General features: G+C 31.9%; 1 protein-coding gene across 1 annotated transcript in view; it reads left to right on the forward strand.

Moving 5' to 3' along the window:
• CSMD1 (CUB and Sushi multiple domains 1) overlaps positions 1-26,302 on the forward strand; it is a 2,669,009-nt gene that overhangs the window by 1,963,962 nt on the left and 678,745 nt on the right. Inside the window, 1 exon segment of the mRNA XM_074287957.1 lies at positions 11,063-11,166. Coding sequence (XP_074144058.1) covers positions 11,063-11,166 — 104 coding nt within the window.

The raw sequence follows: 26,302 nt of genomic DNA on the forward strand, positions 1-26,302 counted from the left end.
CCCAGAAAATTATTCTTAAATTTTTTTAATAAAGAGGAATGAAAGAAAAAAATAAGCAAAACAAATTAATATATATATAAAAAAACACACAAATTGACACTATATGCTATGTTCTCGATCGCAAATTCTGTTCTCCCTCTGTCTTTAAAGGAGTAGGGGAGAGAAGATGTGCTATCATTTATCTTCTTCAAGATCAAGATGGTTCTTTGTTATTCTGCAAGATCTGCTTTTGAAAATTTTATGAAATATTTTTCTCCAGTTTATGTAGAAATTATATATGTCATTATCTTTGCTCATTTTTAAAAAAATAAAAGTCCTTATGTGCTTCTCTCAATTCATCATAGAAAAAGCAAGACTGCTCTGATCTATACTTTGTTCTTTATTGGCTTTTTGCATCTTATTGTCCCAATAGGGTTTATAATATGAAGTGGTAATTCTGTGGTTATTGAACATTAAAATAATTTCTCACAGAAATGTTGACCACACTTCTGACTAACTTCTCTTAAGTTGTTTTGAAATTTCATCTTCAAATATTTAGGGTGATTTAAGTTTATTTCCCTCTCCATTAGGCTTTTTGCTAATGTATTTTCCTCCATACTCCTTATTATCATTTTTGTGAGGCAACAATATTTCTTACATCTAATAATTTAAGTCTTAAATTGGTTTTGTCCTTAGCTGTCTGAATTGAGGTGTTGCTGTCTTTTGATATGGCAAGAATATCAGTGGAGAACCCAACTGTAAACTTAAATTAAAATGTTCTCTAAACTAATTAATCAAAAGGCATTTAGTAATGTCTACTGTTGTTTTATTATGTCTCTTTGTGACTCCGTTGATCAATGCTATCCATAGGATTTTCTTGGCAAAGATATTGGAATGTTTTGCCATTAGTCTCTCCAGTGTTTTAAGGCAAACTGGGATTAAGTTAAATTTTGAACCTCTCTAGAGTCATATAGCTAATACATGCCTGAAGGCATATTTGAACTCATATCTTTCTGACTCTAGTCCCAGCACTCTATCCATTGAGGCACCTAGCTGCTTCCTTATTAATGTGTACTATATATCAGAGTACCTTGATGCTATGGGAAAAATGGATAAAAATAAAATAATCTACCCCTCCAGGAGCTTACATTCTATCAGAGGAAAATAATGTATAAATGTAAATGAATTTAAAGACAAACTAATTTCAGAGAATGTAATAAAAACTGTCAGAAGCAGGAGACAGACAGTGTAATGCCAGAGAAACTGAGGCAGGATAGAGATTAGAAAATAATTTAATATTTTATTTGAAAGGGAGAGATTTACTGGGACCAAATGGATCCATGGTTTAGTCCCAGGGCTGAATGAGACTATTGTTTCCAAGAATCCAGCAGTGAATGTCAGATACAAGATTCCTTTATAGGGTAACAAGAATGGTGACATAATGGGAGATGTACCTGAAATGGGGATGACCTAATGGGGGGGAGGCACCTAGGATGAGGATGACATAATGGAAGCAGGCACCTGTGAAGATATAATGGAGGAAAGTACCAGAGAGGCTCCTGATATTCTAATGATGTCTGAGATAAAATACCTTTATCCCATCAAACATTAAGAAGGAAGGATTATAGTCTGAGGTCTAAGATATAAGACCTTTATCCTATAAAACATTAAGAGGGAATAGTTATAACCTGAGGCAGAGTAACTGAGTAGGACAATTAGGGAAACTGGGTCAGGACATTAAAAGGGAACTGTGGCACAACAAAAGATCATGCAGAAATGAAGATCTCTGTAGGAGATAGAAAAGATTCAATCTAAATTGTACTTGGATAGAAACCAGGGATTATCAATTCAGGAGATGAGAAGGGAATAAAGAGATGCAACATGTACAGAAATATAGTAGAAAGAAAATTGAAGATAGAATGATCACCAATTGGGAGCATCAGGGAATAATTTGTTAACTGAGAGAAAATATTTCTCAAAGAAGTAATTTACATTTGATTTTCTTGTTATTGAGATGCTTCACTTCACAAAATCATGTTGTAATGTTCTAATTTCTTTCAGATAATGATATGGTAAAACCTCTGTTGACCAGATAACTGTATCTAACAATATTATTACATTTTTAGCAACTATTATAATATGGAATTACTATGGATAGCATATAGGGATTCATTCCACAACTCTAGTGAATTGATTTTATAAAGTCATGGGAGTTGCAATTGAAAAGGATCCTAAAGATCTTATCCCATCTTCTTATCATGCAAATAAAGAAACTGGGCCCAAATATATCAAACATTTTTCTCCTGGGAGCAGCATCTAGATGTCTGTAGTTGTAAAAATGTTATCTAGTACCATTGTAATAAAATTCATAAAAGTGAAAATGCTTATTTATAAAAGTATAAGAATCTGACTTTTAAAATGAGGTCACATTCTTCAATTTAGTTCAAATCATTTGTAATTATGGGGATGATAGTCATGGGGGACAAATTGTTCAGTTATATAAACTCTGAATAGAGCAGAATTATACATTTTATGCCTTTTGACAGTGATAACTGATATACTTAATAGTTTGGTGTTTTGTTTTGTTTTGTTTTTTTTGGTATATATTCAACTCTTTGACTTATCCACCTACCTGTAAGATGAACTCAAATTCTGTTTCCTTTGAGACTTTTATCTGAATTGTTTCCATACTTCTCGCCTCTGACATCTGTTAGTCCTGCTAATATGGTCATTGTTAATGCTCTACACCATGAGGAATCCTTGTTGTATTTGCTTCTCTGTGTAAGTCATCAAATTTAAAACATCTGTGATATGGCCCCCCAAACTGGGCACTTTCTTTTATGTTCAGTGATATGCAACTGCAAAGAACAAATTCTTTCTTTTTTAAAATTTCAAATTTTTTATTGTAAATAATAGCCATTAATAGAAAAAAAATAATTGAAAAAAATATGGTTACTATAATGAATAAAAACTTAGAGAGACATTGTAATATTTAACAAAATAGAATCAAATGAATTAACAAGCAACAAAGACATTTTTTTTAAAATCTTGTGTGTATGCACATGTGTATGTGCATCCCATTCAAAGTCTTTCTGAGATTCTGCTACCTTTGGCTTTGTTTTCTTTATAGAAATCTATTTATTTCTTACTTAGTGTATATTATTTTAGTAGCACCATGACATGCCCTTAAATCACTCAGATAGATCTATATTATTCATATGGATGTTTTCTCCAATATTGTACATTGCAACCCATCTATGATTGATCAACTTTGAAGGCTCTTTTCTATATCCTTTCATAAGTTTTCCCCAAGGTTTTCCTCAAATATGCTGGAGAAAATGCTGTCATTTGATATGGCAATGACATTAATGAAGTTTACTAGCTGTCCACCAGTTATCCCTTCACCTTTTGAGATGACTGACTCATCTCCTTTATGAATATATCTTAGTTTATTTATACAGTGCCCCGATTGTTTTATTGCAAATAAACCATAAATACCTTGGTACAAATAGGTCTTTATATTTGTTTTTTTGTTTGTTTGTTTCTTTGTGTTGTTGTTGTTTTTTGGGGGGGAGGGGAGAAATACTAGCAATTGAATGATAATATCAAAAGATATGGTTTATTTTGTAACATTGCAGATTGTCATTATTGTTTTACAACATATTTGGATCAGTCTAAACCTCACCAAGAATTACCTCCACCTTTGTACATCAAAGTCTTCCTCAGATATTGACTTCTTTGAGCTACTTTCCTGGTTCCTGCCAGCCCAAATTTTCATAAGATTGTTTCTTTTTTTGTGTATTTATTTGGATATGTGTCATGCTTCCCTCTCTCCTCCTTCAAAACAAAACAAAACAAAACAAACACAAAAACAACCTCTTTCCTCCTTTAACTTATTTTTTTAATTAATTTTTATAATTATAACATTTTCTTTGACAGTACATATGCATAGGTAATTTTTTTTTTAAAACAACATTATCCCTTGTACTCCCTTCTGTTCCGAATTTTTCCCCTCCTTCCCTCCACCCCCTCCCCTGGATGGCAGGCATTCCCATACATATTAAATATCTTATAGTATATCCTAGGTACAATATATATGTGAAGAACCGAATTTTGTTATTGTTGTTGTTGCAAAGGAAGGATTGTATTCGGAAAGTAAAAATAATCTGGGAAGAAAACCAAAACAAAACAAACAAACAAACAAACAAAAAAAAAAAAAACAATGCTCACAGTTTACACTCATTTCCTTTTCTGGATGTAGCTGATTCTGTCCATCATTGATCAATTTAGGATTAGGGTTAGATATCCACTTTCATCAGAATACATCCTCATACAGTATCATTGTTGAAGTGTATAATGATCCCCTAGTTCTGCTCTTTCACTCAGCATCCGTTGATATAAGTCTCTCCAACCCTCTCCTATTGGTCATTTCTTACAGAACAATAATATTCCACAACATTCATATACCATAATTTACCCAACTATTCTCTAATTGATGGACATCCATTCATTTTCCAGTTTCTAGCCACTATGAAAAGGGCTGCCACAAACATTTTGGCACAAAAGGTCCCTTTCCCTTTTTTAGTATTTCCTTGGGATATAAGCCCAGTAGTAGCACTGCTGGGTCAAAGGGTATGCAAGTTTTGATAACTTTTGGGGCATAATTCCAGATTGCTCTCCAGAATGGCTGGATTCTTTCACAACTCCACCAACAATGCATCAGTGTCCCAGTTTTCCCACAGCCCCTCCAACATTCATCGTTATTTGTTCCTGTCATCTTAGCCAATCTGACAGGTGTGTAATGATACCTCAGAGTTGTCTTAATTTGCATTTCTCTGATCAATAGTGATTTGGAACACTCTTTCATATGAGTGGAAATAGTTTTAATTTCATCATCTGAAAATTGTCTGTTCATATCCTTTGACCATTTATCAATTGGAGAATGGCTTGATTTCTTAGAAATTAAAGTCAATTCTCTGTATATTTTGGAGATAAGGCCTTTATCAGAACCTTTAACTGTAAAAATGTTTTCCCAATTTGTTACTTCCCTTCTAATCTTGTTTGAATTGGTTTTGTTTGTGCAGAAACTTTTTAATTTGGTGTAATCAAAATTTTCTATTTTATGATCAATAATGGTCTCTAGTTCTCCCTTGGACACAAACTCCTTCCTCCTCCACAAGTCCGAGAGGTAAACCATCCCATGTTCCTCCAATTTATTTATGATTTCGTTCTTTATGCCTAAATCTTGGACCCATTTTGATCTTATCTTGGTATGTGGTGTTAAATGTGGGTCCATGCCTAGTTTCTGCCATACTAATTTCCAATTTTCCCAGCAATTTTTGTCAAATAATGAATTCTTATCACAAAATTTGGGATCTTTGGGTTTGCCAAAGATTAGATTGCTATTTTTATTCACTATCTTGCCCTGTGAACCTAACCTATTCCACTGATAAACTAGTCTATTTCTTAGCCCTCCTTTAACTTATAATATAAGCTTCTTAAATGGTGATCATTTTTTCTTTGCATTCTAAACAATGTTAACAACACTTAACATAATACTTTGCTTCATTGTGAGTACTTAATGAGCATTAATTGGATTACTTTTCCTTTTACTTCATTTATAACCATTTTTGCTTAAATTATTCTAACAGAATTTTGCCTTCCAAAATATATAACATATTTGTAAACATACATAAATTTATAGGTATTATATAACATGTGGAAATATATATGAATTAAGATATGCATATAAGTATATGTGTATGTATGTGTAACATTGTGAACTGTCTTCTTCGAAATGAGAATCTTTATGAATAGTTTTTAGAATCTAAAGGCAAATTCTTTGTCTCTCTTTTTCTGTGTGTGTCTCTCTGATGCATGTGTGCACGTGCACACACACACACACACACACACACATACATGCATACACATACTATCCTAACCTTAGACATAAAATGTTAATGTATGATCACTCCTACCAAAAGTAAGTGTTAAAGAAAATATTGACTAAATTCAATTCTCTAATATCTCTCCCTCATTTCAAATGTTTCCCTGATAAAATGTTTAAACCTTGATGAAAGATCCATTATAGCTCATCATAAGCTATCTAATACTTATGTTCCATAAAAATGGTTTTTCAGAACCTTACTCCTAAGGTAGATATCCTAAGAACGTGTCAAGGCCATGTAACAATGTTGAGATATAATAGTGATGGTCTCCTGTGTTAAGGGTCCAAATTTAGCTCTTTAATTAATTAATTTACTGGTTGGCATATCTGTTCTAATCACTTAAGTGATGCCAAATGGTTCATGAGCAAGGACATTCAAAATAACATAATCTTCAGGTGCTATTTTAATATTCAATATTTATCCTGGAAAGTCTAGAATATCTATAATATCATGCACCTGTTTCAAATCAAATTGCTAAAATAATATATTCATACAAAACATTGCAATTTGTACTGATTTTTATTTTTAATAGAATATGATGGCTGCAACACTATTTTTAGTACGATTTTCAAATAACAAGATTAATGTATTCCATATTTATTTTGAAGAGCAGATGTTTGACATTTTGTGAATCTTAAATCAGGTACAAGGGAAATGGTCAGATAATTCAGGAAAATCTCTTGTGTGTTTTTTGTTTGTTTGTTTGTTTTTTTCTAAGTTAAAAAAAAAAAGCATTTGATTTGTTACATTTTTTGGCCTCATGAAACCAAATACCTCTTAGCTGTGTGACCCTGGGCAAGTCACTTAACTCCAATTGCCTCAGTTTAAAAAAAAAAAAAAAAAAGTCTTTTGTATTCCAAAATATGTATTTATACAGGTTGACCTTGGTGGTCTCTGAGGATCTTTTCATCCTTTACGTTATATGATCTAATAGCAAACTAACATTTAAAATCCTACAAATACTGACTCCAGATGAATTTTTTAACCTTTTCTCCATTGCTTCAAAATAGCCTATTCAAAATGGCCTATTCAGTATTTGCTAAATACATTCATATTTTTAACTTTATCCTCTGATCAGACCAATTTCCCTCTCTCAATAAATAAAAAATACCTTTTCTCATAAAGACATTAAGCTCCTTGAGGACAGAAATTCTTTATTTTTTGTCTTTCTTTTTCCAGCACATAGATCTTCTTGTAATCTTTTTGTTTTCAGGTGTAGCTTTAAGAAATTAAGATAATGCAGATTTCTTGCTGTCTTGGGGAAGGAGATGGTAAGGGAGGAAGAGAGAAAAAAAAAATTGGAACACAAAGTCTTACAAGAATAAATGTTAAAATCTATGTTTACATGTATTTGGAAAAATAAAATGCTATTAGAAAAAAAATAAGATAATAAAAGTGACAGATTTGTGGGTGCTGGTAAGAGTTTGTATAAGCCCATACTGATGGATAGTTGAGGAAGAATAAGGATATAAGTAATGATGGGTAAAGAAATTATTTTCCTGGGAGATAAGGTTGATATCTTAATATTCCATAAAATGACCCCTCAATAATTTCAAGATTGCATTACTTCCATTGTTTAGTTCCTTGTGAATCCATTTGGACTAAATTTCTCTTCTCTCCTTTGTCTTCTTAAGAACCATTTTTATTTGTTTATATTGACCATCAGGTTTAGAATGATAGAACTAAAATTGGAAAATAACTTTGTGGTTATTTAGTTTGGTGTTCTGATCTAATGCGAGGGGAAACTAAAGGACAGATTAAATCCTTAGGTTAAGACAAAACCAAATGACTTGATCAAAATCACAAAAGTATCAAATCGCAGAATTAGGGTCTTGATGTCAGATTCTGTGGTGCTAAATTTAGTGTTATTTCTACTCCCCTATACTGCTTTGCATTAGGCATTACAAATCAATTATGGTAGTTCTATTGTCCATTGATTGTGTAGGTAGGTAATTTAAAAACTGACAAATCTTTTCCCTTTTCTATCTATTTATTGGCATTAAAAATTCATCTATAAGTGTTCTTGGGATTAAATCTTAATATCTTATGTCATGCTTTCTTGAAATTTGTTTTCACTATTGATTTTAGCTTCTTTATGAAGCAAAATTGCTTATGTTTTTTTAGTATTTTTCATTGTATTAGACAATTAATTCATTAAACTGGTGTTGGCTTTGGCTTCTTTTATTATTTGGAAAGATTAGCTTTTTGGTAAGTAATTAATTTCTGTGGAGTGGTGGCTTGCAGATTGTGGACATTGATTTTTATTATTTAGACCTATAGGAAATGACAAAATTCAAGATCAATTTCTTTGCCATTTATTTTTCCTTTCACATTTTTGGAGGCATCAACAAATTATTTGAAAAGATGAAGTTGGAGTTTTTCAAATTCCTTCCTCATTCTGCCACACACAATAATAAAAATAATTTTTTTTCTCTTTCTTTCATGCTTTGCCATTGCCAAAGACTTCATCATTTAGTTGTCAGGGTACTAGTCATAAACCTCTCTGTATTTAGCTAACTTGAGCATCAATGAGTAGATTTTATCTATATCCAATACCAATTATCTCTAGTAAAAATAAAAAACAAAACAAAAGCAAACAAACAAAAAAGTTCTTTTATTAACATGTTATTCTGACACAACCATTAAGCTTCCAATAGATCCAAAACATGATCAAGCATCATAGTAGGAGATCTGTCTAGTGTCTACTCCTATCTTAGTTCCTCTGTTCTTTCTTGCGTATTCATGTCCAATCAGATTATATCTCTTGATTCTAACTCAACAACAACTTTTTGTATCTATCTCTTCTCAGCTACCATCATGCATCAAGTCCTTATTTTTTCTTGCCTGAATTATTGCAGTAGCTTCTTAATTTATCTCTATATGGCACCCAGATCTATATTATCCAAGCACAAATCTGTCCATTTTGCTCTTCCTTCATGTCCATTTCTATACCACATACCATGATATTTTCACTCCAACCTTCATCCTCATGGATGCTAGAAACTTTTTGTTAGAAACTTGTACCTTGTCTTTGGAATACCTGGCTTTTGTAGATAAGCATTCATTTCATCATGTCCTGAATGAATCCTTTTATGATCTCCTATCTCCAGCTTTCTTTTTCAGTTCTTCTCTGTTATAATGTGAGTTCAGTAAAAGCAGGTACTGTTTTGCTTGTTTGAATTTATATAGCACAGGTTCAGGCATAAAGAAGACATTTCATAAATATTTTCCTTTAAATTCAAATGTATGAGCTTTCTCTTGATCTTCCTAATTGCAATTATTTTCTTCAGAAAATTCTCCCTATTTCCTTTGTATATGTTTTATGTTTAATTTTCTATTTGAATATTATTTCTTCCCCTTCTCTATAATTAATATGTTTATTAAGAGAAGATAATCTTCCATGTTTCACTGTTTTCTACTTAGCATAGGGCCTGGTATATAGTAGGAACTTAATAAGTGGCTGCTAAATGAATGCTTTGTAGACATGTCTTTTATTAAAGGAAAGCCAATTCCATCCCTAGAAATATGCTACTACAATTATTATTTCTTAGAAAAAGTTTAATTTTATTTTTCTCTTGAATATTGTTAAATAAAACAAATATGACAATTGAAAACAGTACTTTTCTCTACCAGAGGCTCACAATTATTAAAATGTGACAATAGAATTTCTTTTGTTGTTGTTTTTGTTTGGGGTTTTTTTGTGATTGAAAGACTATAGGGTTGAAAAGAGAAAGATAAATCTTAGACTCTTCTTGAGTTACTCAGGCCTTAACAATCTTTGAAAATGAGGATAAATGTCTTGAATTAGATTTGAAACACCAATTGTCAAGTGTGCTTTCTTAGTGAAGTAGGTAGACAGTTTATATATTGCCATCTCAAGAGGCCTGTTCTATTATATATACTAGTTTAAATCTTCATATAACTTTCTCACCTCATCTGACAGAACACTGTCTACTCTAGACATGATAGATATCAATCGTCATGTCAAAGTGTTCTTTCTGGAGCAAACAAGCTGAGTACAAAACCAAATGTCAAGAAGTCCTTTCAGGAATGTATCCATCAATTCAAATAAAACCATATTCCAGGTTTACCTGCAAATTTCTCATCATATAACTCCTTCAACCTATCCTGCGCTTACAATACTTAGCCACAAAAGGTAGCCAATTTAAGGTCAGCAATATTTTCTTTTTATTTTGATTAATCTTATAGCTAACTGACACTCAAATAACCAATATGGTCATTCAATTCGGGGAGGGAGAGAATGCAGTTATTTAGGAACATAGATTTTTTTTCTCATCTTAACTCATTATTTTGTTATTAACTAGCCATAAACTTTGAAGCCATATAAATTTTATTTTAAAACATGTCATTAAGTATCTGATATATGACAAGAGCTTAATACAAATGATATGAAATGTTGAATTTTACCTGAGTAACTGGGGAAAGATATTTTTAAAAGAAGTGACAGCTGAGAATTTTATAAGTTAATTTTCTATAGGTCAGGGATTCTTAACCTCTGTGCATATCATGGAAGTCTTTACAGTCTGGTGAAGCATATGACCCAATTATTAGAAAAATTTCTTAATAAAAAAGCATTGAAGAAAATGTCAGTTAAATATTAGTGAAAATAAACATCCTTATACATGTATATGTATATACATATATACATGTATATGTACATATACAAGTGTCTGCATGTGTATGTATGGATATAGGTATATTTATATGTGTAAGTACATGTTTTTCTTATAGATCACAATAATCTATCACTGGTCCAGGCTAAGAACCTTAACAGCAAATGAGCAATGTATATAATGTCAGCATAAATAATGTGCTTATATTTAAATAATATGTGTGATGATATTAATTAAACATGATGCATCTATGAAACCTCAAAGGGTTGTTTTTAGGATCAAATAAGGTAACATGTAAGCATTTTGCAAAATTTATAGTGCTTTATATAAATGATAAGTTATTTGCAAGGATGTAGCATGCTAGTATATGAAAGGACTCTACATGAAGGAATGAAAATAACAATATGATTCAGTAGTATAATTGAATAATTTTTTTCAATAAAAATAAGTTTCAAATAACAAGGTTTTGTTGTTTTGTTTTGTTTTTGGTCTTTCTATCAGGTCATCAAGCTTGCCTTTGAAGAGTTTGAATTGGAAAGAGGTTATGACACTCTAACAGTAGGAGATGCTGGAAAAGTAGGTGACACTAGAACAGTGTTATATGTGTAAGTACATCTTAAAAATTCAAATTTTGTATAGTAAATTAAATACTTTGCATGATTTACATGTGTATGATTACTTGGGAACTTAAAATTATTTTCAGTTGTGTGATAACTTTTGTTAACAAGGTTGCCTGTAAAATAAGAGTTAAAATTCCAATATTGTCTAAAGGCTTGAAATTGTATCCCTCTAATAGGACAAAAGCTAAATGAGTTTAAGAAGACAGGGATAAAGATTCTTTCATTTTTATGTCTCCTGTAGCTCCCAGAATAAGGCCTTGTTTATGATAGAATTTCAAGAAATTTTTGTTACATAAATGTATGAATAAATAAATCTTTTTATATTAAAGGCATTTGGTTTCTAACAAATTAAGTTAGGAGTTATTAAGTTAAAAAAATGACAAAATTTAGCATAGTAAAATTTTAACTAAATCTCCTTGGAATATCATTTAACTAAAATCTAAAATAATATGCACATTTTTCTAATGCTGTATAAGTGTACATATTAAAGCAGTAAAAATATCATAGGGTTACAGGTTTAGAACTAGATAAGTTTTTAAAGGTTATTTAGTCCAATCCTTCATTGACATAATAAGCAGAATGTGAGACCAAGAGAGATTGTCATGTACCCATTAATTATCCAGATCCTAAATAATGTAGCTGGGATTTGAATTAAGTTTCTTCAATTCCAAATCTCAATTTTTACATGGCAAGTGTAAAGGAAAAAGTGCTGACCATGGAGGCAGGAGGATTCTTTGTCATATTCATACTGCCTGAATAAAAACAGGTACCACAAGCCTCTTCTTTCTGTAAGCATGAGGATGAAAATCCTTTTATTTTATGTAACTGTGGGCTCTCAAGTTATTTTACTTATCTGATCTACAGTTTCTTCAGCTGTAAAACTGGTATAATAACAACTGTAATACTCCCACGGTCAAGTCTTTGTGAGGTTCAAGTGAGATAATGTATATGAAACACTTTTCCACCCTTAACATGGTAGAAAAACATATATAATGATAAATCTCACTATATAGTACACAATAAATGATGCTTTCCTCTGTTCTCAGTCTTGTAAAGGGCTAGAACTGAGCAGATGTACTTAACCTAGATGCATGTATTTAACCTAGATGTAAGCTAACCTAGCATCTAGGTTAAATACATCTGCTCAGTTGAGACCCTGGATATCTTAGAATCAGCCAGAGTCAGGATAAGCAAAAGTCTTTATATTCTTGGTCTTCTGGGATCACCATCAGAGGATTAGATATAGGAATCTCCACACCTCCTTCCTCTTTTTCCACCACCAAAGAATGATCCTCCTCCTCCTACTCTACCTATTGATCTCTCCTCCCTTCTCCCACCACACCCACAGATGTAGCCAGCATAGAGTTGAGAAGGGTCATCCTCCAAACATGTTAATAGAGAATTGTCCAATTGATGATTAGCCCTAAGTGCTAGGTTACCTTGCATCTAGGTTAAATACATCTGCTCAGTTCTAGCCCTTTACATCGTCTCACAACTTTAATTCTTAAAAAATACTTTAAAACTTAATAGGCAATTGATCAAATTGAGATATTCTTGGAAATTTTGTAACAAAATGTTAATAAACTGTTGAAAAAAGTAAAATGTCCAAAGGGGGGGGAAATTGTAGTATTTATTTGAATTCAATCAGTAAATAATTTTTGAGGACCTCCTACTCTGTGCCAGCATTAAGGAATGTAATATAAAGAAATATAATAACTAGCACAGGAGATAGAGTCTTGATATCAAGATCAAAATTTGAATCCAGCCTCAGTTATTTATTTTGCTATATGACTTTAGGAAGTGACTCTAGCCTCTAATTTTTTATCTTTATAATTAGGTCAATAATAATACTGTTTTCTAAGGTTGTCATGAAGAACAAATGAGATAAGACATGTGAAGGACTTTGGAAACCTTAAAGTACTACATAAATCCTATATTACATTATTATCATAAAATCAATACATAGAATCACAAAATATTTAAGTTGGAAGGAAACAATGTTTATTTAGTTATATCCAGTGCAAAAATCACCACTACAATCACCCTGACTGATTGTCATCTCTCTAACCATTTATACTGTTGTGAAGTTCACTGCATGCCAAGATAGTCATTTTTAGATACTATTAATGTTGGGAATTATAGTGAGTTAAAATATAGTGAGTGGTATCTCTATAATATTCATCCCATTGGCTGTAATGGACAGGATAGAAAATTACTCTTTCATAAGCCAATTCTTCTATGATATTATGTGTCCTCCAACAGACATGGATCTCCAACTTGGGCAGCTTATGTGTGAGCTGAAATGACATAGTAGAAAGAAGACAATCACCACTAATCCTCCCTTTCCAGATATATTGACAGATAATGTGGTGTAATATGTGATATTTTGGAATCTGGAGATTGGGTTTGAATGCCAGTTATAACTCTTAGTAACACTGTGATTATGCGCCAATCATTTAAGCTTTTTGTGACCCAATTTCCTATCTGTGAAATAAGGATATTAATTGTCATGCTGCCTGTTTCACAGGATTGTTGTGAGAAAAAAAGGACTATTAATATTATAATAATATAGAAATATGAATTGTTTTTGACAGTTCTCCTCAATTCTTCAGAGAAAACCCAGTGAGAAAAAAACTGTTTGATTAAGGGACAGAAAGCATGACAAAGTCCCACACACATATGATTGGGGGGCCACTACTAGACAAGATAGATGAGATATACCTGACAATTACATGACTACTGTAGGAGTCTTGTCTATAGCACATAATCAGACTCTTAGGAGAAAAATTGACTAGCAAGTCTAGAAGAAAGGATCAGGATTATCAGAAAATATAGCATGTGAAAAGAGCTGTGGACTTGGAATCAGAGAATCTCTACTCAAATTCTTGTGTGATCTTTGGCAAGTCCCTTCCTCCATGTGACTTTTTTTTTTCCTCTATAAAATTAGGGGTTGGACAAACTGATTATCAAAGTCCTTTTTTAAGCCTTTTGAAGTATGCTTTCCACTGTAACAATGTTTCTATAATGCAGAATAGAGAGGTGCTGCATAAGAGAGAAAGGCAGCCATTCCTTTATCAGAACAAAGTTATAGCTATTTGCCCAGCTGAACTGCACATGGAAGAAATCATACATTGAAAAGAACCCTATGCTTTTGCTCACAAGGGCATGATCTTGTTTTTTCTGTCACCTTGAAATATGAAATACACGGATAGAAATATCCTTGCAATAGGAATTATCAGACTTGGATTCTAGTCACTTGAAAGTTATATAAACATAGATGAGTCACTTAAAACTTCAGAGCTCAGTATAGTGCCTGGCACATTTAATAAGTGCTCATTGATTTTACTTAACCTTCAGTATTACTATATATAAAATGAAGAAAATGTCTTGTCTTCCTAATAGGACTACTGTAAAAATAGAAAATGATATATGAAAGTAATTATTTGAAAATAACTAATCCTTTATATCTTTTCATTTGGTCAAACATTCCAAGTTTTAGGAGTTTCTCTTTAAATGACCTGGTCTCCAGACCTTTCACCACTCAGGTTTTCCCTTCAATATGTAAATATTTCTCTTAAAATGGGGTAGCTACAATGAAACACAATCCTCCAGATCAGTGTCAGGACTTAGGATAGGACTTATAACAGGTAAACACTAAAGAAGAGGAATGAGGGACACAAATGGATACATGTTTTTGATATAATAAAAATCTGTTGTGCATTATACATGGGTGTTTATTAATAATTATATTGTTGGTTACAGTGCTGACTCAAAGCTTTCACTGATAGTGACCCACTAGGACTGCAATTTCCCAGTATTGCCTGGGGCACATAAATGCTTAGATATAATTCCTCTATAGATGAGGTGTGACCTTGCACAGCCCTTGATCTGAAGGCTTTACCTACTATTAATGCAACCTCAAATTGCATTACCTTTTTTTTTTTTTTCTTCTTCACCATTACAGCAGTGTTAGCTCCTGATAATGACCTGTTTGGATAGTAATTGCTGTAAAAGAAGAAAAAGAGAGTATAGGGAAATGACAAGAGAATTCATGGAGGAGATAAACTACTTAATCTGGCACTGGAAGGATAAATGATTAAGATTTGGATAGTCAGGAAAGGTGAATATTCTAGGAAGTGGGGATGGCATGAACAAAAATTTACTAACAAGTATGCACTAAGTTCAGGAAACAATTGGCTTTAGGATCAAATCAAGAAATGAAAGGGAACATTATGGAAGTCACCTTGTTCTTTCTCTGTCTTTACAGATGAGGAAATTATGATCAGACATCTAAGAATCATTAGATCTATATATGTACCAAGGTCCTCTGATTCCAGTATTCTCTTTCCATTAAAATAGAGTGATTTCCCTATAAGATATAGCTTAAAAGGCAAGTGGAAACAAGATTATAGAAAACCAAGCTAAGGAAGCTATCTTACCCAGAGTTTAGTGGGCTGGACTTGAGTTGTCAGTTCTAGTCCAAACTTTGTCACTTGCTAAGTGAACAAGTCATCTAAAATTTTTGAGATGCAGTTTCTAATTTTTAAAATACAAGTAATAATATTAATTTAATAGGTAATTGGGAGCCAGAAAGAGAGGAAAGAAGAGGGAGAGAGACAGAGAAGGAAAAAGAGAAGGATGGATTTTTTATGGGTTGCTGAATTAAGGATTAATTTAATATAATGTTATTGATAATAGTTGTTACTTTTATTTCACACCCACTATTTACTGGCTTTTGGCATTGGGCAAATTACTTCCTGATTCAATTTCCTCTTCTATAAAATCAGGGAGTTGTACTAGATTCCAGCTTTCAATCTATGAACTATTAAAATTTTTACTTTGTTATTATAAACTTTAAATACTTTTCAATTCTTTGATTTAACTTGGGCAACTAGGTGACACACTGTATAGTGTGAGGCGTTCGTCAAAAAAGATCTAAGTTCACACCTAGGACACTTACTAGTTGAATAACCTTTAGCAAATCATACTCTATTTGCCTCAGTTTTCTCATTTATAAACCGAGCTGGAGAAGAAAATGGCAAACCACTCAATTATCTGCCTAGAAAAGCCCAAAGAGGGTCATGAAGAGTTAGAGATGACTGAAAACACTAAACAACAATGAAAATGTTTCAACTTAAAAGGAAGATGAAGACTATGTCTAAAAATAATAATAATAATAATAATAATAATAATAAAATGTGCCTTAGAAAATATTGTGAAATAGATTCCAACATAACGTTTCCTTCCCTTCCCTCCTGCCTCCCCCCAAGTTCTTAAAGTCATAATGGCTGTGGGTTTGAAATAGTCCACTATCAAATTTTCAAGTGTTAAAAGTATAATTATATAATAATTTTATCTCAATAATATTGTACCACAATTTCGTTTCAACAAAGTATTAGTTGTTTTTTTAGTCTATATTTAAATATTTAATATTTAAAAATATGTTCAACATATAGAATAATTCTAATTTCAAATGTTTAAGCCACAATTATTAAGAAGCCCTTTGAGAAGCTTTAGTTATTCTACATCTTTTTCCTATGCTTTTAAAATGCTTCATATTTCTCCTGCCAGCACTCTAATGAAAATCCTCATTGTAATTGGCCAATGCAGTGAAAATAATCCTTTACCAGAGCTTGATATCTATACTTTTTGCCCCATCAAAACTATCTTTCCTCTAGCCACTAGATCAATTTTAATGAACTAATATGATTATATAACTTTTCTACCTCATAATTTCTTATGGTTCCCTTTTGGTCTTTGGAGTGCTCTAACTAAATGATAATAATAATTAGATTATTTAATGAATGACTTTTAAATAATGCATCATAGTCCATTAAACACTTGTATCTGGAGACTGAGTGTAAATCAACCCATGCTATGTTCACTTTTTTTTCCCCTTCTGTTCTTTTTTCTTTTCTGGCTTTTCCCTTTTCTTCTAATTTTTCTCTCCCAATGTGATTCATAAAGTAAAGTATATATTTTTTTAAATTAAAGTACATGTATAATCAGAAAAAAACAATAAAAAGGGGAAAAACAAACAAAAATAAAATAGTTTAAAAAACAAAACAACACCCCACATAAAGTGCCCTATTGCTGTTACTGTATTATCATATCCTCCATTCCATATTTGTTTAGTTGAATTTTTTAATCCATTTGTAAGACTATGTATTTATCACTTAGTTTAGTAAACTGAGCTTTTGGTTGTATCCTATTAAGTTGTTTTTGTTTACTTTCTTTGATTCAGTGAATTAATTATTCTTCTCACCTTTAGTATATCATCTCTGTTTTCACCGATTTTATCAATTAAATGTCAAATTGCACTGGGCCAAGAGTGGATCCTGGTACACTCCACTAGAGCCTTCAAGGGGTTCCCAATCTAGCAAGGCAAATAAAAGAAGTATTTAATAATTCAAAATATCAATGACTTTAAAAGTACACCCACTTGCTCTAGCAGTGTCAGTTTTACTCTCCTTAAATAAACAATGAATAGCTCTGTAATACACGTACCTTCCCATTCCTATTCCAAAGGGACAAAATTATTAACTGATCATAGAGTTCATGTACCAAAACACATTAACAGGATAGAACTATGAGTACAATCTACTAAAGAGAAATTTCATGTGGGTAAAAAATAATCAGCTTCTCAGGTATAGGATAGAAGATCTGACTAGCTAATAACAAAGCAATTAGGTCCTATCTATTTTATGCAGCTGTTGTGATACAAGTTTTTCATGGACAAATATTTTTAAATATCTACTTTTATTGTAAACCTCTGAAATTTATCAGTCTTGTGCTGAAAGAAGAGGGATGCAATAGCTTTAATTTGGTTCTCTAATCCTTTATTAAAGTTTGGTTGTTTTACCAGGTCTTGGGTTTTGTGGCATAAATTTTGAGAACCTATGATTACCTTTTTATCATAATGAAGAATCAAAGGACTTCACTAGGGAATTGACTAAATAGAATGAAAAGATAATTTTAAAAGAAAACTAAAAACATATATTTGTGGTCACTTATTCTTCAAAACTGGGCTCCTGTAAGCTATATTCATGTTCAAGATTTGCTTTGGGACAACATCTGTTTAAAATCAAAACTTATAATATCTCATCCAAATTTTTTAACCTATGTAAACATTGAAATGCATTGATTCAAAAAAAAGTTTTTTAATTAAACAGATTAACAGTGTAAATATTAGTAAAATCTCTCCATAGACACAGGGGCATATGGGAAAAGAAAAACACATAATTGGACAAATAATGCTCCTCAGGCTTAAAGCACCACTAGAACACCACTCTGTTTCTAAATCTGCCATTTCCCATAAGAGCTACTGACAACATCTGCTAGGCTCTTTTATGAACTACTATTTCCACCTCCCAATTCTCTATTGACTTATAAGAGTTGCATAGACTTTCACCTTAGGGAAGTGTTGAAAGTTTTTTATGCCTAATATTTACCCTCAGGATTATTTCAGCTCTTTTACAAGTCAAACATAAAGTGCCTATCAAATCAGCATAGCTAGAGTCCCTCAGGTCACATCTATCTTTTGAACTGCTTGTATGCATGTATGTAGATATGTGTATTTATATATATACACAAACAAATAGATCAACATACAGAGTGAAATTACTAAACATTTTATGTCACTAGATTTCAGGGGAAAATGATTCATTTTTAATATATGTTAGTTGGATTTTACAGTTGCTGTATAGTGAGTCTCTTGTGACTACAAAGTGATGTTGATAAAATACAAATCTTTAGTGAGCTACATACTGGTTTTAAAATGACTAAAGTTGATAATAACAAAATGTCAAAGTGAAATTATTACCAAAATTTGCTATTAGGTGTTAGTTCAAATGAGGTTTGAACAATGCTTTGACAGTTTTTATAGTTCTCCAAAGACTGAGAAAATATACAGTGAGTCTCTCTTTAGCAGTCTGAATTTATAGACTCTAAGGAACTCTTAAGAAATATTCAAGTTTTTTTTTCTTTCTAATACAGTGATAAGTTCAATCAGCAAGCCTTAGAGCCAAATCTCCATAATTGCATTATCATAGATATCTCATTTGAAAATTAAAGTCAACTAGTTTCTAGTTTTGATGGCTCACTGAATGTTCCAGTCATGTAACCTTGAAACCTTTAAATTACTATTAATTCTTTCCTTTATTTCAGCCCCATACTAATTTATCTCCAATCCTATAGAATGGCACCACAAAATTGCTGACATGTTTTCTATTTTCTACTACCCAATTCAAATCTTCACTGTGTTTTTACCTGTATGTTATCAGTAGTACTTTGATCAGGTTTCCTGCCTTTAAAATGTTTTTCCCCTGTAATACATTCTACAGTGTTGCGAGATCAATTTTCCTCATCCAGACCTCTTATCAATAATCGGCTCCCATTTAAAAATGTGGAATGATTCCCCATCACCCACTGAGTAAAGTCCAAATAAATCTTAGGATCAAGTCCTCTATAGAGTTACTTTTTCAGATTTATTTCACACTAGCACTTGTGATTTGTTCTATATTACAGCCAAACTATATTGTCCCTTGAATAGACTTTCTTTTCAATGTGGCTCTACATTTCCAGTAGTCAAAATCTTACTGAGCTTTCAAGGCCAAATATAAATACCATGTTTCCTATGAAGACGTGCTTTATTCTCTATCTAGAAGTAACCTTTTCTTACTCAAAAACATCATAATACTTTGTCTTTATTCCTCTCATGCACTTACTATAAGATATTTTGCTTTTTTTGAATCATTGAATCACAAACTTAGAAGCCATCTTTGTGGTCTTTGATTCTAACATCATTTTTTAGAAGAGGAAACTGAGGCCCAGAGAGGTGAAATGAGTTGCTCAGGATTAACAAGAAGAAAGCAGCAAATGTGTGATTTGAAATCCTCTTAAAGCAATGTTCATGTATATCGCCACACTGTACAAATGACCCTAATTTCTGGAAGTTTATGTCAGAGGAGTCCAAACTATCCAAACTGTCCATAATAACCCAAGACAGTTTACTGTATTAGTATAGATAATAAATGTATACCTAATTAAACTCAGGCTTATATCCAGAAGATTGTTCTCCAAATAGTGGTTATCATTTATTTACTCTTTCATTCACATCTCTCTCTTTCCTTTCCTCCTTCCTTCCCTCCTTCCCAAAATTTAGAATTGGATGGGATGTCAGTTATTCCTTTATTCTTTCTCATATCTGAAAGGATTTTGCACATCAATATACCTGATAAGGTATCCATCCTGTGCCACTTCTAAGCCAAATAATCCCAATTTTGTACAACTCTGATTGTTATAATATATTTTCTGATATCAAATATGTTAATTAATATAAACCACAAATCAGTGCCCTCTCATCGTCCTCTGCAATTCTCCTCTGTATTTCATCATAATTCCTTCATATATAATCTACTCAAAAGTCTGAATATCTTTGGCACTTATTTCAGTGCCTGACTCATCATTGATGTTTCACAATTGCTTTCGGATTTATTGATTGATGTATTTTTTATATTTTTTTGTAATCTTTGAGTTAGCCACCAGTGTATCTATGAATATCTCCTCCTTCCATGAGAATGAGAACATCTTTAATATAATAATTTTAAATGTCAAATTTCTTTGCATAATTTAGAAATATAATAGAGTTGTTAAAGGGAAATATTGCTTTGATTGGCTAAATTTAAGATAATATGCTTTTTAATTTTTTTTATTCATTTTTCCAAATTATCCTCTCCCTCCCTCCACTCCCTCCCCCCGATGACAGGTAATCCCATACATTTTACATGTGTTACAATATAACCTAGATACAATATATGTGTGTAAATACCATTTTCTTGTTGCACATTAATTATTAGCTTCCGAAGGTATAAGTAACCTGGGTAGATAGACAGTAGTGCTAACAATTTACATTCACTTCCCAGTGTTCCTTCTCTGGGTGTAGTTATTTCTGTCCATCATTGATCAACTGGAAGTGAGTTGGATCTTCTTTATGTTGAAGATTTCCACTTCCATCAGAATACATCCTCATACAGTATTGTTGTTGAAATGTATAGTGATCTTCTGGTTCTGCTCATTTCACTCAGCAACAGTTGATTTAAGTCTCTCCAAGCCTTTCTGTATTCCTCCTGCTGGTCATTTCTTACAGAGCAATAATATTCCATTACCTTCATATACCACAATTTACCCAACCATTCTCCAATTGATGGACATCCATTCAACTTCCAGTTTCTAGCTACAACAAAAAGAGCTGCCACAAACATTTTGGCACATACAGGTCCCTTTCCACTCTTTAGTATTTCTTTGGGATATAAGCCCAATAACAGCAATGCTGGGTCAAAGGGTATGCACAGTTTGATAACTTTTTGGGCATAGTTCCAAATTGCTCTCCAGAATGGCTGGATTCTTTCACAACTCCACCAACAATGTATCAGTGTCCCAGTTTTCCCACATCCCCTCCAACATTCATCACCATTTGTTCCTGTCATCTTAGCCAATCTGACAGGTGTGTAGTGGTTAAGATAATATGCTTTGAGGAAAAAAAGATGAATTTTTTAGTTTTTAAAAAGTAAATAATTTATAAGTGATTTTTGTCTTGTTTTGATTTTACATCCCAATTACCTACTAATAAATTCCTCCATCACAAGATGAAATGATTAAGCAAAGCAAACCAATTGTAGGATTTACCTCTAAAACCTAGATTATTTTTTTAAATGTCCAATGACAAAGAGGCACACCAATATATCTCACAAGACAATTTATTCCATTTTTGTATAGCTATAATTATTAGAAAGTTCTGCATATTTAGATGAAATCTAATTCATTGAAACTGCCCACTTATTGTTACTATTAATAATTTTAATAACTAGAAACAATAAATTCTTACAAACAACTAAACGGAAGAGGGGAAATCCTGGACCTGGAATTGGGAACAATTGAGAGTAAATATAGCTTCAGATATTTACTGTGTGACTCTGAACAAATGACTTAACCATTGTTTCTGTTTATTCTTTTGCAATTTGGGAGTAGGGGGTGGACTAAATAATAATAGTACTTACCTCCCAGGATTGTTGTAAGGATAAAATCACAATGTCTGTGATTTTGCAAATTTTAAAATTTTAATTGTGCAACATTAAATTTAAAAGTGCAGAGGCAACTAGGTGGTGCAGTGAAAAGAGCATCAGCCCTGAAGTCAGAAGTACCTGAGTTCAAATCTGGTCTCAGACACTTAATACTTCCTACCTGTGTGACACTGGGCAAGTAACTTAACCCCAATTGCCTCAGCAGTAAAAACAAATAATAATAATAATAATTTAAAAGTGCAACATAAATATTATGTAAATAATAATAATATTAATTAATCTATCATAAGAATCAGTTTAATACCTTCAGACTCAGGGCTTCTTAAATTTTTTTCCACCTGCAATACTTTTTCACCTTTAAAATTTTTAAATGACCCTAAGTAAAAAGAAATATGAAATAGGCATATAAATCAAACATTCACTGATAATAAATCATGATTTTATGGCATCCACATTCAGTTACATGACCTTATGTGATTGTGACCTACAGTTTAAGACACATTGTTCTAGATGACTATATATTTTTAGAAATATGACTTTTAATTATGGAGTATTAACAATATAAATAAAATACCAGACTATATACATGTTCAGACTAGAAATATCAGGGGAAGGAGATTTACATTCAAATCTGTAAGCTCTTAAATATTGTCTATAGTAGCAGAGTTAGAAGTCTGAGAGACAATATTATTTCCAGAGTTCTTGGGCTCCTATCCCATTTCTTTCAGGGTCTAAGGAAAGAATGTTGCCAGGAAGTGACCAACTCCTCTTGCACCTATTGCTTGGTACATGGATACCATGGATACTATTTGAATTGAGATGATTAGCACTGAGATCACTCCAGATTTGATTCACAGAATGAAGTGAATGTGATTCACTCAGTTTTTACAATTCAGTTCCCTTTCTATTCATTTATAGGTTTAGTGCAACTTCTGCCTTGTGAGGGGGAAAGAAACATTTATTCAATTTTGGAAACTGGCAGAAAACTTTAGTGTAATGTTTAAACTTAGCTCTACAAGGCTGGGAAACTGAACTACCTTTTTCTGTTCTTTAGAGTCCCTTAAGCAAGGAACTAAGTTACATTGACTAGAAACTCAGTCAGATCCAAATATTAATTTTAGGAGTTTTCTCACAATTATACATCTTGAGCAATCCATATTTCCTATCTAAAAATTGACCCTTTTAAAAAAGATTGTTAGATTTATTCACATACAATTAGGCAAAATGGCTCTTAATTATTCTGTTAATTTCTTCTTCATTGGTGGAAAAGTCATCCTTTCATTTTGGCTACCAATAATTTGATTTCCTTCTTTCTTATTTTGTAAATTTATTTATTTTTAATGAACATGTTATATGTATTAAAATTAGTGTATTTAATACCCTAGATTATAAATGATAATGGGAGAGAAAAATCAGAACAAAAAGAGAAAAAACATGGTAGAGATTAAAAAAAAAAAAAAAAACAGGAAAAAAAAAAGTGAATACAGCATTGTTGATTCACATTAACTCTTCTTAACTCTTTTTCTGGATGCAGATAGCATTTTCTGTCCAAAGTCTATTGGGATTGCTTTGGATCACTGAACCACTGAGAAGAACTAAGTCTTTCATAGTTCATCATTACACATTCTTGCTGTTATTGTGTTAAATATATTACTGGTTCTACTTGTTTCGCTCAGTGTTAGGTCATGCAAATCTTTCAAAGTCTTTCTAAAATTAACTTGTTCATCATTTTTATAGAACAATAACAGTATTTCCATTATCTTCGCATACCACAACTTGTTCAGCCATTCCCCAAATGGGCATCAACTCATTTTCCAATTCTTTGCTTCCACAAAAAGAGCTGCTACAAACATTTTTGCACAAGTAGGTCATTTTCTATTCTTTAAGATTTCTTTGGGATACAGACTCAGTAATACTGCTAAATCAAAGGACTATGCAGAGTTTTATAGTCCTTTGGGCATAGTTCCAGATTGATCTCCAAAATGGTTGGATCATTTCACAGCTCCATCAACAATGCATTAATGTCCCAGTTATTCCACATGCCCTCCAACTTTTATTATCTTTTCTGTCATCTTAGCCAATGTGAGAGAGATGCAGTGGTATCTAAGAATTTTTTTAATTTGCATTTTTCTAGTCAATAGTGATTTAGAGCATTTTTTCATATGACCATAGACCGCTTTCGTTTTGTCACCTAAAAATTGTTCATATCCTTTGACCATTTATCATTTGGGAAATGACTTGTATTCTTATAAATTTGACACAGTTCTTTATATATTTTAGAAATGAGACCTTTATCAGAAATACTGGATGTTAATATTTTTCCCAGCTTTGTTCTTCCCTCTTAATATTTTTTTTTCTGTTGGTTTTGTTTGTGCAAAAACTGTTTAATGCAATCAAAGTTGTCCATTTTGCCTTTCATAATGTTTTCTAATTCTTCTTTGGTTCTAAATTCTTTCCTTCTCCAAAGATTTGATAGGTAAATTATTCCTTGGTCTCCTAATTTGTTTATGTTGTTATCTTTTATGTCAAATCATGTACCTATTTTGACCTTATTTTGGTAAGGGGTAACAGGTGTATATCTATGCCAAGTTTCTGAAATATTATTTTCCAGGGTAGCTTGGTAGCACAGTGGCCCTGAATTCAGAATTATATCTAGATCTAGATCTAGATCTAGATCTAGATAGATAGATAGATAGATATAAAATTTTCTAGTTTTCCCAGAAATTTTTGTCAAAGAGTGAATTTTATTCCTGAAGCTAGAGATTGGTTGTTTATCAAATATTAGATCATTATAGGTCTTGATTATTGTATTTTGTAAATCTAATCTATTCCACTGATCCACCATTCTATTTCTTAGCCAGTACAAATAATGTTTGGTACTGCTAAACCACCCTCCTTTGAATTTTTTTAAATTAATTCTCTTGATAATCTTGATATTTTCTTCTTCCAGATGGATTTTGTTATTATTTTTCAAGTTCTATAAAATCATGCTTTGACAGTTTGATTGATATGGCACTGAAAAAGTAGATCAATTTAAATAGAATTGTCATTTTTATTATATTAGCTCAGAATATCCATGAACAATTGAAAATTTTCAAGTTGTTTAGATCTGACCTTATTTGTGTGTGAAGTGTTTTGTAATTGTTTTCATAAAGTCCTTGGGTTGTATTGGCAAGTAGACATCCAAGTATTTTATTTTGCCTAATTTATTAATTTATTTTGATAATTTTAAATAGAATTTTCTCTTTCTATCTCTTGCTGATGGTCATTTTCAATATTATATAGAAATGGTTATTTGTATGGGTTTATTTTATATCTTGCAACTTGGATAAAATTGGGATTTGTTTTCAGTAGGTTTTTGGATGATTTTCTAGGATTCTCTAATTATGTCATCATATCATTTACAAAGAGTGATAATTTCATTTCCATATTGCTTATTCTATTTCCTTTATTTTCTTTTTTCTTTTCTTATTGCTATAGCCAATATTTCGAGCACAATGTTGAATAATAGTGGTGATACTGGGCAGCCTTGTTTAACTTCTGATCTTATCAGGAATGTGCCCAGCTTCTTATTTTTACAAATAATGCTTACTGTTGGTTTTAGATAGATACTGCTTATTATTTTAAGTAAAGATTCATTTATCTTTACACTCTCTAGTGTTTTTAATAGGAATTGGTACTGTATTTTGTCAAAAGCTTTTTCTGCATCTATTGAGATTATCATATAATTTCTGTTGATTTTGTTATTGATCACCAATTATGATAATAGTTTTCCAGATAATGAACCAGCTCTACATTCCTGGTATAAGTCCTATTTGGTTATAATGTGTTATCTTGCTGATAAGTTGCAGTCTTCTCTATGGTAATATTTTATTTAAAATTTTTGAATCAACATTCAATAGGGAGATTGGTCTGTAATTTTCTTTTTCTGTTTTGGCTCTTTCTGGTTTAGGAATCAGTAGCATATTTATAGTACAGAAGGAATTTGGCAGAACTCCTTCTTTACCTATTTTTATAGTTTACTTGGTATTGGAATTAAT

The sequence above is a fragment of the Sminthopsis crassicaudata genome, chromosome 2, assembly GCF_048593235.1.
Source record: "Sminthopsis crassicaudata isolate SCR6 chromosome 2, ASM4859323v1, whole genome shotgun sequence".
Classification (NCBI taxonomy): Eukaryota; Metazoa; Chordata; class Mammalia; order Dasyuromorphia; family Dasyuridae; genus Sminthopsis; species Sminthopsis crassicaudata.